The sequence below is a fragment of the Varanus komodoensis genome, unplaced genomic scaffold (assembly GCF_004798865.1).
Source record: "Varanus komodoensis strain SLA01 unplaced genomic scaffold, ASM479886v1 scaffold10, whole genome shotgun sequence".
Lineage (NCBI taxonomy): Eukaryota > Metazoa > Chordata > Lepidosauria > Squamata > Varanidae > Varanus > Varanus komodoensis.
Window position 1 is genome coordinate 14,033,829 of NW_025335269.1, and position 15,309 is coordinate 14,049,137.

A 15,309-nucleotide genomic window follows, 5' to 3' on the forward strand; every position below is an offset into this window, starting at 1 on the left:
TGGCTGGGGAAAACAAGCAGGAGGGACTGCCCTGCCCGTGGACTTCCCATTGGGCATCTGGTTGACCACTCTGGGAACAGAATGCTGGACTCAGTGGTCACTATATGAGCACAGCGCTGGCCCTTTGGTCTGATCTAGGAGGCCTTGTCTTATGTTCTCACTATCTCATCTTGTCCTCCTGTGTCATCCCCTTTTGGACCTGACTGTAGCCTCAGCTTCTCCTTAATGACTTCAACCAGAGCTTGCCAGGAAATATGTTCCCCAGAATGAACCTATGGATAGCATTGGAATAGCAGGTTGAGGAAGTCTGGATTAGAATGACCATTTGATCAACACTGAAGGCCACTGTCCTTCAGTAGTATGTGCCTCTTGTTGTCCTTACTGTTTGAAGTGCATGAAACCTTCTAAACCTGCTCTCATCTAGACCAGTGTATTGCTCTTACCTGCATTCATGTACACCTTTGAGTCTTTCTCTCTGTTAGTGACAGGTGACCCCAACAGTTTCTTAGGTAAGGCTCGTTTGCTGTTCTGCATTTACTATTCTGAGTGGTGCTTCTGTTCAGGGAAAAAGATTCAAAGCTGGTTTGGTATGCTGAATACTTAGAAAAGCCTTGGCTAGATTCAGACAGATTAGAGAGTTAAAAACCTCATTTTGAAGCATCAAGGGGATAAATCACAAATATAAACCTTTAACTAAGGGCCAGATCACATGGCTAGGTTTCCATGGGGATCTTCACCCAGTGTTCAGCAGCCCTGTGGGTATTTATGGCTGTGTGTGGCAGTGTTGAGCGAACAGTGTGGAAAGCTACCCCAATTCACCTCCCTGAGTTGCTGCTGACACAGAATTTTGGGGCCCAGAGGCCAGGTAAGGATAACATAAGCATTGGTTACCCTGACAGCAGATTTCTTTCTACATGTCCATGTGCCTGTTTCATTCCCAGGGCTGCCTCGGGTTGGGTTATACCCAGCAGAAAGAAAAATGCCGCAGGGTGGGGGTCGGGGGGTCTGATCTGATAATCTATGGATGCATCTACATAGATGGAAATATACACTCATGAAAAGGGGCATTGAATCAAGCCCACTGCCATGGCAATGGCCACGCTGGCTGGCTGGAAATGATGGGAGTTTCAAGGCCAGCACACCTGGAGGGCACTAGGAAGAAAGGAGAAGGCTTCTTTTCCAGGGTGACCCTTTCATCTGTCACCAAGAAAGGTGGGAATGGTGATTGCTTCCAGTGCTCCTCTGCCCTTTGCCTCATCTGTTCCCCAGCATTACAAAGGGACTGTTTTCATTCACGTTTCTGGCTAACTGTCTGCCCAACAAGTCAGGTTTTGGGACTTGTTGATCTCATGCACACACACCCTGCCATTCCTCTCCTCGTTAATTCTCTTCCCTTCTTGCAAGGAGAGCAGCGGTGTCGTGGTAAATGTTGAAGCATAGGAGCTCATCATGACTATCACAACTACACCCCCAAGAAGAGGGCAATGATGCAGGCAACCGTACTGATCCATACGGACAAACCAGTCCTAGCAGTTTCCATCTCCACCCCAAGCAGGTGCTTTGGAAAACTAAGGAGGCCTTCATTGTCCATTCAAGGGAAGTCAACCCAAACTACTTTGCACTGCAACAGAAAACAAGATATTGTTGCTGGAGGGAAATCAGTTTCCTTCAGCTACTGTGAGGATTGCAGCTAAGCTCAGGGACAATGAGAAACTCTGAGATGGGAGCACATGGTGTCAGTGTCCATGCTAGTAAAGAAGCGCTTTGCACTGTGTCCCTGTGGGTCTTGGCTCCACTACAGCTCTGCAGGAGAGCTTCTAGCTACTGCTCTGATGATTTTCCACCTAGAGGTGCTTGTACTGCAGATCTAGGTTGGAACCACGAATTCCAGGCAAACACAAAAGTAGCCCTGGCATTCATGACCTGTGCTCAGAGCAGGGGTTGGGCTGGGAGCCCAGGCATGGTAATCTGGCCCATGGGCCTCCGGCTCAACACCTTTGTGCCCTGGCGACTTGAGAATCCTGGGACAATGTGCAGGGTTTGTGGCTCCACTGCAGCACCATGCTGAGAGCAGCTGAGTCTGTAATGGTTGTCACTGGTGTGGCCAGGAGCTGGGGAATGGGCTCTGCCTCCCTGGTCCAGGGCTCATCACAACTCCGGTGAACTCGGGCAGGGATTCCTCTGCCACAAAGGCCATGTGAGTGCCAAGTCTAAAAATAATGGATTCCTCTTGCCTGATGGGAGCGTGTTGGTGATAATCTCTGAACAATTGCCATCCATTCATGAAGGAAGCGACATTGTGTTGCTATGCGAGTGTCCCTTGTTCAGACAGGAAAGCGATTTCACTAACCTTTGGCAGAAATGGAGGAGGTGAGTGGGCCAGGAAATATGGACAAATATAGCTTATACTCAATTTCTTACACGGATCCCGATGCCTATGGTGCCATTCATTTCTTCTCCATTCTGCTCACATTTTTATACAGAAATTCTCTAATGGCCATTTCTTTGTGCTTTCTCTGCATGTTCTCTGCCTTTCTTCTCCAACAATGTGCCTTTCTCTGTCCCCACTTTGTATTGTCCTTCTTCTGTGTTTTCTCCATCCCCCTTCAGAAGCTTGAAAAAGTTTGCAGGGGTGGAGAAAGCTGAAGTGCAGCTTTGAGCTTTACAGCAGGAAAAAGCTGAATAGGGATGTGCAAGTCCTCTTTTTGCATTCCCAGTGGAATGAACAAAGAGATAACATGTGCATCTCACTCTCTGTGTGAGAATAGGAAGCCCAGACAAACAAAAAGTACACACACAAAGTAGGATATGCAGTTTACTCAGCCTACGTGATAACCATCCAAAATAAGATGGCAACTCTTTATTTGACTTCCTTAATAGCCAAAACAATGTTTGTCCAGCAACTAGATCTTGTTTACTTTTTATTCTAGAGTAGGCGCAGGAGGACAGATTTGGATCAGGGCCTTTGCATGGGAGGAAAGGGGCTTTTAAGATCTGGACTGGGCCCCCTTTGCCTACTGTAGAGTAAAATGGAAAGAACATAATGTGCAGCTGCCACAGGCAGATTAAAATAAATGTCTGATCTGGTGCTCAATAAGGCCAGGTCAGATAATGCAAGGACAGCCCCTATTCCACTTGTCCTCTTTTCTTCCCTTCCCTTCTCTCTGTAATGACTGATAATACAAAAGCATCAGGCGACATGATGGTGTGACTTGCCCCCCACCCCCCATTCTACTTTATTAGCAGCTCCATATAAATCAGGAATTTAGCTGCAGTCAACATCCATGGAAAAAATGCCACCTTTTGTATCTCCCTGTATTCCATTTCATCTTCCTCTTGCCTCCACTGCCAAAAAACTAGGCTTTGCTCTCAGACTGCTTACAATAACATTAGCAGGTGGTTTCTTCCCTCCCCTTAATCCCATTAGATGTTTTCAAGAGCATCTGTTTTGCCACTGAGCAACCCAGAATTTGTGGGTGGGTGAGGGGGGTTGATGTGAGTTTGCTCACCTCAATTATGAATATACTCTCAGGCTAACAGATGATGGCCTTTGAAAGTAATGCATGTTTTATATTTGTTTAATATGAAAAATGCATATTAGATATGAAAAATGCATATTTTATATTAGTGTATTTTTACATTTTGTTTAATATCAGCATCTGTTGTTACTCTTAATGTTGAACAGCTTCCAGTGACACTTTTCAATCTGTTGTCTTTGACCTTTTCCATCTGAGAACCCTCCTGGGCATCACTTCAGCAACACTTTAGGGCATAATTCTATGCATATAGAGGCATAAAAAGACCTACAGCTCCCAGCACTCCTCAGCCAGCCTGGGCTATGCATCACAGCACTTACAAGAACAGCCGTGCACAAGATGGTGCCTTACCAAATATTTTGGACTTCAGCTCCTACCAGCCCCAGCCAACAAAGGCAATATGCAGCAATGCTGGGTACTGTAGTCTAAAATATCTGGAGGGCATCAGGCTTGGGAAAGTTGATGGAAATGAAGCTAACCTGAGAAAAACAGGGGCAAGATGATGCATTGGGGCACAACCCACCACTTGGAGAGTGAGGGCTTATGGTATAAAAAGCAAGGGCTGGTTATATATTTAACTGATGTGCATGTGGGTACATCTGTACACCGAGTAAATCCCCCATTTTAAAGGCTTGTGTTTTCTTTTGTGCCTGTATGTAGGCAATACATCTCATTGCATGCCCAAGGCAACTGTAGAATAACCTATAGCTATTTCCTTTAACTTACACAAAAGGGTGTCTTGTTCGTTAGTTTCTTTCTTTCATTCGTTTATTGTTGTTGTTTTATGTTATTTTAAAAAATAAGTCGCTCTGTCTTATTTTATTAAAGCATTTTTTGTTTCACTAAGCTGTGTATTCTTATATAGATCTTATGACCTGCGAGCCGACTGGACTGTACATCACAGCACTTTCAAGTACAGCCATAGTAGACCCTGAGCAGTAAACCACAAATAAATGTGGCAGCTAAACCCAAATAATCATTTATCAGCCTGTGCTGAAGATGATTTTGTACCTCATTAAATGTCAGACAGTTCTGAAGATTTCACTGTTTTCTTCTTTTCTCTGTATTTAAAATATTACATTAGAAGAATATTGATTGCTATCATGTATAATGAAGCATAACATGTAGGGAAAAGCCTGATGAAGTTTGGGTTTTTAATCTTATGTGATTGCACAGGGGTTTCTTATTCAGGCAGATCGTGCTCCTCCCTTTGCTGCAGTGGAACCTCTGGGACTGCTTCTTGACAGGAAGATCTATCGCTTCATAAAAGCAGGACAAGACCCTTGCTGGTTCCGAACGCATTTCCAAGTCGCCCACGCAGGCACACAAAGTGGCTCTGTGCTTTGAATCTATTCTCCCTTCTTGGGGTTTTGATATTCAAACAGTAGTGCCATGGATTTGCATTTGAGATCAGTTTCATGTTAGGGCAGCTGAAGAATCACAGTAAAATCTTACCATGATAAGCAAACGAATTGCGGGGAGTTAAAATGATGTTGGCAGTCCACTGGGAGTTTGAAGGTTCTGCTCAACATAACTGTTTTCTTTTCTACTTTCTTTGCTCTTAAAGGTACTTCAGAAGCTGGGAAAAGCTGATGAAACAAAAGATGAACAGTTTGAAGAGTATGTACAGAACTTCAAGCGGCAAGAGGTATGGATTGTTGCGGGTCTTGGTCATTGCTGATGATCTGATATCAAATAAGCAATTTAGCTATGTTTGCATGCAATATTGTAGGACAAAGATGGGGAACCTCTTTCAGCTTGAGACCTAGATTCAGTTTCAGAGATGCTCTTGGGGCTACATTGCAGTAGTAGGCGGAGCCAAAGCTAAAAGGGGTGGGTCTAAAAATACAAAAAAGGTCAGCTTATTGCAGCATAATGTTTTTACTGTCGATGAGTAAACCATAGAAGAGGCATTTGCAGCCTTTCTGAATGGGAGAAAAGCTGCACAAGCTGAGAAATCAACAAGCGATCCATGTTTGGGGATAGGCTTGGGACCAGGGAACTGGATGTGGTCTGTTGGGGAATCCAATGCCCAGGGCCTGAACTTCCCCATTTCTGGTCTACATGTTAAGAAGTGGTCCTTATTAAGACCCTAGCAAGATGAAGGACAATTCCACATGAATTTCATTGGACTCAATTTTTATGGCAACCTCCATCAATTTCTAGGTATACAGATGAAGTAATAAATCATAATCCTAAAACTAAAATCAGTCTTAAAATAATAAGCCTGCAGTTCAAGCAGCAGTACTGTACAGTTTAGCTGTGAAGGGGAGGCCTACAACTCCCAGCATTCTCCAGCCAAATCTGGGCCTTTTTCAGTCTAAATATACATATGATTGTGCTCTAGTTCATTCCTATGAAAACAGCAATATTACTCAGGAGTAAAAGAGTTGTGGACAGCTAATTTGTATTCCTGTCATCCTCCCCACCCTACCCTATGATTCTTCAGAAAATAACAGCTTGAGGATGAAATATAACCGGCCAAAATCCTATAAGGACAAAATAGGGGTAGCAGAGCTGAGCAGCTCTAACCTGCAGTCAGTCCGGATCTCACACAGATCTGCAATAAATTAGGTTAAAAAATGTACGCAGTATTTTTACTTGCTATTTTGAGATGAGCACCACCAAGTGACACGCTCTTGTTTATATGGGATGGGAGGGTGGGGGTGTTGTTGCAGTTGTTTGTCTGGTTTTTCTAGAAGGTACTTGCATCTTACTCAAGCTCTGACTTGCTTTCACCCAGGCATGAGAAACATCCGGCCTACAGGCATTGGCCAGCTGACCATAATAAGAGCTCTTCTCTCCTGTATGGTGACCAAGCAGCTCCGTTTCTTACCATGCAGCAGCATCAGGGGGCAGGCTGACTCTCTCTGTGGCCATTTGTCTGCCTTTCTCTGACATGTGGTGACAAAGGGGGCTCATTTTTTCATTGCACAGCTTGGAGAGGCAGCAAACCTGTCCAGTAAATTATATACATAAATAATTCCATAATATTTCCTGTCACTTCTGTATATTAAAGGTTGGTACTGCATCATGGCTGAGGGGCTGTGTCTATGAAATGAATCAGAGAAAATGCTGGAGGCCAAAATAAGGCAGCAGAACCTCCCTCCTGTAGCAGAATTTAAACCAGGAAGATTTCTAATATGTTATACATTAGTATTGTAATAAACAGTGGCGGTGATAATAAAAAAATAGATATGATAGACTTGTATCATGTTTTGAACTGAGTTTGCAAAGGAAAGCTGCCTATTTAGTGAACTTGCCACTTTAAAAAACTGGTTTCTAAGTTCCAGTTTAACACAGATGTATTTAATACACAGCTTCCCTGAGGACATGGTAATTATTTTCCCTCAAGCTAGTTGGATACATATTTAGCCCGAGGCATTTTTTTTGTAAAGGGTCAGGTTGTGCTTTGTTTTTCCTGGGTAAAATGTTCTGGGCTCCATTAATAAGTTAATTCCGTATGCTAATGCAAATAATACGGGTCGCCTCAGCTTGCACATTCTGATTCGGTCAAATAATTTACCATGGTATTGATTCTGTGTACTTAGGAAGCAGCCATTATTTTTACAGACTATCCATGTTCTGTCCGCATTGTCTTTGTATGCTGATTTGATGTGAGGACTGCCCCCAGATGTGGAGGGATGTGAGCCATATAAGGTTGAAGATGGAGGATGAAACAGGAACGTGCATTCTTGCCTCACACAGGTGGAAGGGTGTGGAGGTAGGACCTCCCTCCTCATGGCACTGACCTTTGTAGTCAGGGCCTAAAGTCGAAGGAGGAGTTCTTTCTCTGGAGCATCCAATGCTTTGGATCCTGTGTGGAGCTGGATAAGAGTGGTGTGCTGGCAATTCCAAAGGGGAGGCATGGAGGACCTCCCCCTAGGATGAATAACTTGGTGTGATGCAGCACGCACAGCGATTAAGAGGTGGCCTGGCACCAAGGTCGTCTGCTGGGGATGGAGAGAACTGTACCAACTTCTGAGGTTCAGAGGCTGCACACTGCTTGGTCTGGACAAGAAGGAGAGGATGGTGCTGGCCACTCCCCACTGATGGGGCTGTATTCGGCAGCAGAACACATGCTTTGCTTATTGGAGGTCCCAGGTTCAGCACCCACCATCTGCAAGTCGGGCTAGGAAAGAATCTTGCCTAAACCCTTGGAGAGCAGCTGTCAAGCAGTGTCTACAATACTGGGCTAGACAGATGCATAATCTGACCGCTGTATATGGCAGCTTCTGTGTGTTCCATATACTTCCTTCAGTTTGGTCCCACCAGTGTCATTCAATTGACTGTGCTGGGTTTATATATGAGAATAGCTTTGTCTTCTTGCCATTCTTTGAAGAGCCTAGGTATTCTTGAGCAAAGCCCTCTCCGCCTAGGTAGGCCTGAGAAAGTTGCCTGGCTGAAACCCTGCAGAATCAATTGCCGGTCAGTGAAGAGAATATTGAGCTAGATGGACCAAGAGTTCAGCTCTGCTAGACACACGTACCTTTTCTGAGAGGAGCACCTGCTTTGCATGCAGAAGGTCAGGCAGGACAAGAAAAACTCCTGCCTGAAATTCTGAAGAGTCACTGCCAGGAAATGTTGCCAGAAATAGGCCAAATGGGCCAATAGTGGCAGCTTCCTATGTTCCCCCTTGTGTTGTGTCTTAAAATCAAAACACTGTACACCATACACACTGAAGGAAAAGAAATAATAACCCCCATCTTTTGTGAGCCATCACTCAATACAATATCAAAGGCTGTCGTAGCTAGTTTGTTCAGTGCCAAGGCAATTGAAAGAACACTTGTTTTCAAGGAGAGAGATGATGCAACTTTGAGAGATTATATTTATCCATCTCTGCGCAACAGAATTGATTTTATGATGGAATGTCAGTCAGTTTCCAATTATTTTACAGCAGGTTGCACTCTCAGATGCCATTTCCATATTGTGCTGCCATCACGTGTCAGGGACTTAAGCACTCAGTAGAGAGACAGAGTGGCCTTCGTTGTTTCGTTGGGCCTGCAAGTGATGCAAACCATTTTCCTTAATACCAACAGAAAAATGTGGCCTTAGCCAATGACAGGTTTGGCTCTTAGCCTGAAAGAGAATTGACAGTGCAGGTTTCCAACTTGCCAGATGAATAAGAGTCTCAAAGGTCTCATAAAATGTCAGTTAGTAAACTGAGTGACTAGATGGAACACTGGAAAAACAAGGCTCTAATACAACAACAACAATAATAATAATAGCAGCACCAATAATAATAGCAGCACACCCCTTCATGCATAAAGTAGATGCAGAAAGGAGGGAGAAATATGGTTCATGCAGGCCCCCTCCTGACTTCCATATGTAGAGCTTAAGGACTGGAAAGGGGCTCCCATGCACAAGTACGTACATAAGTGGTTCCACTTGGAACTCCAAATTGTGCTTTCATGATTTTTGCTCCATGTGAATTTGAGGTTTTGCAACCATGGGGCCAGGGTGGGTGGATGCAATCCCGCTCTGTCCTCCAGATGCACATGAATCTACATTTCCTCTAGGCCTGAAATGAACTTATGAAAGGGGTTTCAGTCTTACAAGTCTGTAGTAGTTTGCTGTAGGTTTCTGTCATGGAGAACTAAGATAATGTGCATCACTTGTTTTCTCAGCAGTTATTATTTGATTCTATTATATTTGCATCCTGCTTTTTTCCTGTCAAGGAACTCCTAATTCTCCTCTTCCTCCTCTCATGCTTATCCTCACAGTAACAACCTTGTGAGGTAGGATGGGCTGAGAGTTTGTGACTGGCCAAAGTCACCCAGTGGGCTCCATGGCCAAGCAGGGGCTAGAATTGAGTAAGTCCTAGTCCTGTATTCTAAACCACTATACCACAGTTGAAGACCCTTTGCCAGATACGTGAAGTTTCTTCCATAAAAACTATTGTGCTCCAGTTGACTTCAGGTGATCAAAAGAGGCCTTTCTGCCAGGATGACTTAGCAGAGGCTCATTCACACATGTAGGTCATTGCATCATTCTGCTGTCAGTGAGTGATGAACTGCTTCTGAGAACCAGTCCACTGGGAGTCAGGGCTGCCTCCTGAGTTAAACCTTTCAGAATATTATGATTTAACTCTACTACCCTTTTATTTACAAATGTAAGGACTAAACATAGCACCAATGGAGACTGCTTTAGTTGTTTGGATGTTTTCATAACTTTACATGAACTTTCACAGTCCGTTCCTTCTTATGCTTTAAAAGTATGTGTCATATCTGCAAAGAGCTGGAGTAGCAATTAGAGTGTTAGATCCAGGTTCTAGTCCTCTATTGGCTACAAAGCTCATCAGGTAACTTGGGGCCAGTTGCTCACTCTCAGCCTAACCTACTTCACAAGTTGTGAAGATAAATGGAGAAGAAGAGGAGGGCTGTGTGAGCTGCCTCACATTCCTCTCAGGAAGGAAAAATGTGCAGTATAAATGTAATGCAACAATAAAGATCCTTTATTTGGCTTTATCAAAGGCATCAAAGTGTTTTGCCCTTTCTTCCTGCACCACAGCCCTAAAAAACCACGCCTCCCATTTGCGCATTTGGAGCTAGGGAAGGCAGGCTGCATGTTCAGCAGGAGGTATCGCTACTGAAGCAGAAAACTGATGACTGGGGGCCATGAGCACACCCAAGTCTGGGAAGCACCTTCATCACCGCTAGCTTAGAAGCTTCTAGTGGAGGGACTTTCCCATTTATTTCGTTTGTGTGTATTTACAATATATATCACTCCATCCTACAGTAATAAGACGTCTCAAAAAAGGGACTATTTTTTAAATTAAAATATCCTAATAAAACCACACAGATTAAAAAAAGGAAACAGCAACTAATAGACACACATCCATCTGCAATATTGTTGGTGGAAAGTCTGGATAGAAATTTGATGTTTAAAATACATAAAATAGGCAGGTGCACCATCAAGTTTCATAAATAGTGTGGTATAGTGGTTAGAGCATTGGACTGAGGCTCAGGTGATCTGGGCTATATCCCCTGCTCAGCCATGGAACTCAATGGGTGCCTTTGGGCCAGTCATTGACTTGCAACCTAACCTACTTCACAGGGTTGTTGTGATGATAACATGGGGAGGAGGCTCATGGAAGCCACCATAATCTCCCTGGAGGAACTAAGGTAGGGCATAAATATAATCTAAATTTAAAAAATTAAAATGCCTGGGCAAGCAAATTGGTTTTGACCTAATGCTGCTGCCCCCCAGATACAGTGTTGGTTCTAATTGCACTTCTATGTGGAGTGCTATAATCTACGTAAGCACCACAAATAGAGCCTTCTCTGAAGACCTTAAAACGTGGGCAGGATCATACAGGAAGAAGTGTCCCTGCAGAAGTTTACAGATACACATCTGTGTTGTTTCTTCTGAAGTCTTGATTACTAAATATTTACTTGGCTAACATAGCTTACATATCCAGCCAAAACTGCCTTTGATGCATTTTAATTGTTCAATAACTCCAAAGGAAGGCCATAAAGGTTATCAAGCAGACTGTAGTGGATATGAACACCTTTCACGATAACACAGAAAATACTTAGCTTTCTGAATGTAAAGCTCTGCTAAAGGACATCTGTCAGGCTTTGTTTCCTTTGGCAATAGCCCTTTCATGTAGGCAGCTGGAACTCTGAATGGGTGCAGGTAACCCTAAACAAGTAGCCAGTGGATTTCCATTTCCCATCCTGCCTTTTTCATGGAAGTGAATCATGTGGACAGTTATGCACATTCTTCCTGGGTTGCTGCTTGTCCGGGCTGAGCTATGAGCAGTGGTGGAGCTGAGAACTTTGTCAAGGTCAAGTGGATCAGCAGAATAGCTGGAGATGCCATGGATCGATCCTGGGACCTTTTGCATACAGCAGTGCTCTGCCACCTATGTTCCTTCACAATTAAAGGATGCTGTATGGTGAGGGCTGGAGAAAGCCAGTGCTTATCGGAGTAAACTGCCTTGAACTGGATGGTCTGGAGCCGTATTAGCCAGCTCTGCATGAGCAAGCTGGCACAGAGCTTATAACCTACACCTGACTTTCCAGCTGAGGAAAGAAAATGAAATATGATAAGTCCCCAGTAGCCACAGACCTTTTGTTGGCTATTAGAATTTGAGTCTAGAGGATAGGATTTATACATAAAAGTTACTTGTGTTTTGTTGTTGTGAATTTAGTAAAACAAAACAAGATTAGAAAACAAACCTCTTGTTTGTGTCATATAATTGCTGATATGTAAATATCCACATAGCTGCATACTTCAAGATGCATCAACTATACATAAGCTTCAATAAAGGCAGACCATCTCTCTCTCTATCTCTCCCTTCAAGAGTAACATCAAATACTAAAGGCACTGTTAGGTCTCCAGTCCTAAGTATGACATAAGAGCAGAAGATTCATTTGCATTGGCCATGCTTTAACTTCCAAGAAACAGGTAGATTATATAAAATAACAAGTACATCAGAAAATATCAAAGACTGTTCAAATTTGAGGTTTATCCTTATTGCAACCTTCACTCAAAAAGAAACAACTACTGAACATGACCAAAACATGTAATTTAAAAAAGCATTGATTGTATACCTCCAGCAGTTAGACAAAGCCTTACTAACAAAAAGTTGTGCCATCCAGTAAACACAAAAAAGTGTAAAATGGGAAAGAATTATTCTTACACTATAGAAATCAACTATGTAACAATTTGATTCAGTGGATGTTTTTTGTTTGTTAATTGATAGTGAGAGAACTCAATTTTTTAAAAAATGTTTGCTTTTTAAAAATATCAGGGCTGCAGGTCTGTACCTAATTATGTAAGAATATGGGAATTAAATTAGCTCTGATGGTTTTGTGTGTGTGTTCAACTCTGTTAAGCACAGGATATGGTTTCACTTCTGTTTTTTATTTCAGGCAGAAGGTTCCAGACTCCAAAAAGAACTCCGAGGGTATTTAGCTGCAATCAAAGGTATTTGCAATCAACTTTTTCCTTTTCCTTTTTACCTGCGAGTTTTAAATCTTCAGTTAAATCTTCCAGTTGTTGTGTGGATTTATGCTGGATGCTGCTTCCAAACAATTGTTTTTTTTTTCCTGATGTCAGTGTTATGGCAACTGACTGTATGCAAACCACATGGTCAGGTGAAAGAATGAAGTTGCTAGTCCACATGATCACTGTTGTTGTTGTTAGTCGCGAAGTTGTGTCCGACCCATTGTGACCCCATGGACAACATTCCTCCAGGCTTTCCTGTCCTCCACCATCCCCCGGAGTCCACTTAAGCTCACGCCGACTGCTTCAGTGACTCCATCTAGCCACCTCATTCTCTGCTGTCCCCTTCTTCTTTTGCCGTCAATTGTTCCCAGCATTAGGGTCTTCTCCAGTGAGAAGTCCTTCCTTCTCCTTAGATGACCAAAGTATTTGAGTTTCATCTTCAGTATCTGGCCTTCGAAGGAGCAGCCAGGGTTGATCTCCTTTAGGACTGACTGGTTTGATCACCTTGCAGTCCAAGGGACTTGCAGGAGTCTCCTCCAGCACCACAATTCAAAGGCTTCAATTCTTCGGCGCTCAGCCTTCCTTATGGTCCAAATTTCACAGCCGTACATTGCAACTGGGAAAACCATAGCCTTGACTATACGCACTTTTGTTGGCAGGGTGATATCTCTGCTTTTTAGTATGCTGTCTAGATTTGCCATAGCTTTCCTCCCCAGGAGCAAGTGTCTTTTAATTTCTTGGCTGCAGTCCCTGTCTGCGGTGATCTTGGAGCCCAGGAAAATAAAATCTGTCACTACCTCCATTTCTTCCCCATCTATTTGCCAGGAAGTGAGAGGACCAGATGCCATGATCTTAGTTTTCTTAATGTTGAGTTTCAATGATCACTGTAGTAATCTACAAAAATGGCTGGGGGAAGTGTGCATTCCCTACCCCTGAGCTGTGATATCAAACAACCAAAGTGCAGGAAGATTTTTGTCTGCCAAACTAAGGCAAAGAACTAAAAAAAATAAATCCTGATTCAGCCTGTTCTGATGAGTATGGGAGTTCCAACGTATATGTGGAGCAACTTCCTTTTACTGCCCCATTCATTTCAATGGAGGGAACAACTCTGAACATGCCTTGGATTCGCTGTACTTTCAAATTAATGAGCAGCCCAAGCATACAGGTACTGCAAGTGTACTTAGGGGCCCTAGACTTGGGCTGTTGGATACACCCATGCTTACGTAACATTTAGATTAGCTTCCTGAGCTCATCCTGTGACTCCTATCCACAGATGTATACTATATATAATAATATAGATTTGGTTATATGTGGAGACTATTTCCACTGGGAAACTGACTGGTTCAAGATGCATCCTCTAGGTTTAACCAATGTATCATAGAATACGCACAGTAGAGTTAGAAGGGGTCAAGAAGGCCATCAGGTCCAACTCCTTTCCGGTGCAGGACACCAAGTCACACCATCCCACTCATGACTGTCCAGTTTCATCTTGAATGACTCTCGTGTGGGAGAGCCTACGACCTCTCTAGGCCACTGGTTCCACTGTTGTATTGCTCCGACAGTTAGGATTTTTTTTCCTGATATCTAGCCTGAATCTAGTTTGTTGTAACTTGAGTTCACTGTTGCATATCCTACACTCTGGGATGATCAAGAGGAGATCAAGTTGCTCTTCTTTGTGACAGACTTTCAGGTACTTGTAAAGTGCTATTACATCCCCACTCAGTCTTCTTTTTCGAGGCTGAACATATCCAGTTCTCTCAGTCTCTCTTCATAAGTCTTTGTTTCTAGACCCTGGATCATCTTTGTTGCCTTCCTCTGAATGTTTTCCATTTTTTCTGCATCTTTTCCAGCATGAAATAATTTCAGGTTACTTCCAGTTTGAATATGGGTGCAGTTCAGCATGCTGGTTTTGACCTATGCATTTCTAAAGGTGGTACCTAGGAGCAATCCAAAGGAACAGTTTTTCCATATGAAGTTGTTTACCTGCTGAGGTCTTCATCAAAGCACTTTATTTTCTATAGCCTTCAGCTTTCTGAGAACAAGCAGGATAATAACTGGAACCCTGGGTCTTTTCTGTAAGGCCTCCCTAGCTATAGAATTCCCTTTCCAGAAAGATTCATTTGATATTTCTCTTTTTCCTTCCCTTTCAAGGAGATTTTTATTCTCCAAAGCTTTTGGTGAACAAGTGCTGCTTTTCATTAACCTGTATTCTAGGATAAGAAAAAAAATTAAATATACTTTTTCAATTGACAATTTGGATGTGTAATGCAACACAGAGCACAGAAAATCTCAAATTAAAACATCATAATACCCCTAAGTATTATTTCCTTAATTTTTTTTCAGTGCAGTACAGTTATGCAAGTATTATTGTTTCATATCATATCTTGCTCAGCAGCTATTTTTGGTCAAGATTAGACAGTTTCCTTTACTTTTAGCACCTAGTTGTTAACTTTTCAAAGCCACCCAAACCAGCGGATTACAAACCATATGTTTTGTGAAAAATAGTGTGATTTTCCCCCCCATCATCTGGCAGAGAAACTTCCTATTGCGTGGGTAGGGTGTTCAGTGTACAGGTTTTGTGTTGATGGCAACAAGTCTCTTTTTCACACCTGCTTGGTTTTTAATCAATTATCTTTTAACTTTCATGCCAGTTTATTTTTATGAATTTTTACTTATGCAATATTGTTTCTCTGAGTGAACTAATGCAGATCTTAAGGCAGCTAGTGAATTTCTCTTGAACATCTTCTGAACATGTGTGCATGCATGTGAGTTTTGAAGGGCAGCCACACATAAAAAATTTGCTTTATTTTGGCACAAT

General features: G+C 42.8%; 1 protein-coding gene across 1 annotated transcript in view; it reads left to right on the forward strand.

Annotated features, from left to right (window-relative positions):
* The window catches only part of AMPH (amphiphysin), a 99,230-nt gene that overhangs the window by 30,913 nt on the left and 53,008 nt on the right, over nucleotides 1-15,309 (forward strand). The window contains exons 2-3 of the mRNA XM_044454352.1: nucleotides 5,104-5,184; nucleotides 12,416-12,470. Coding sequence (XP_044310287.1) covers nucleotides 5,104-5,184; nucleotides 12,416-12,470 — 136 coding nt within the window. The remainder of the gene's footprint in view (nucleotides 1-5,103; nucleotides 5,185-12,415; nucleotides 12,471-15,309) is intronic.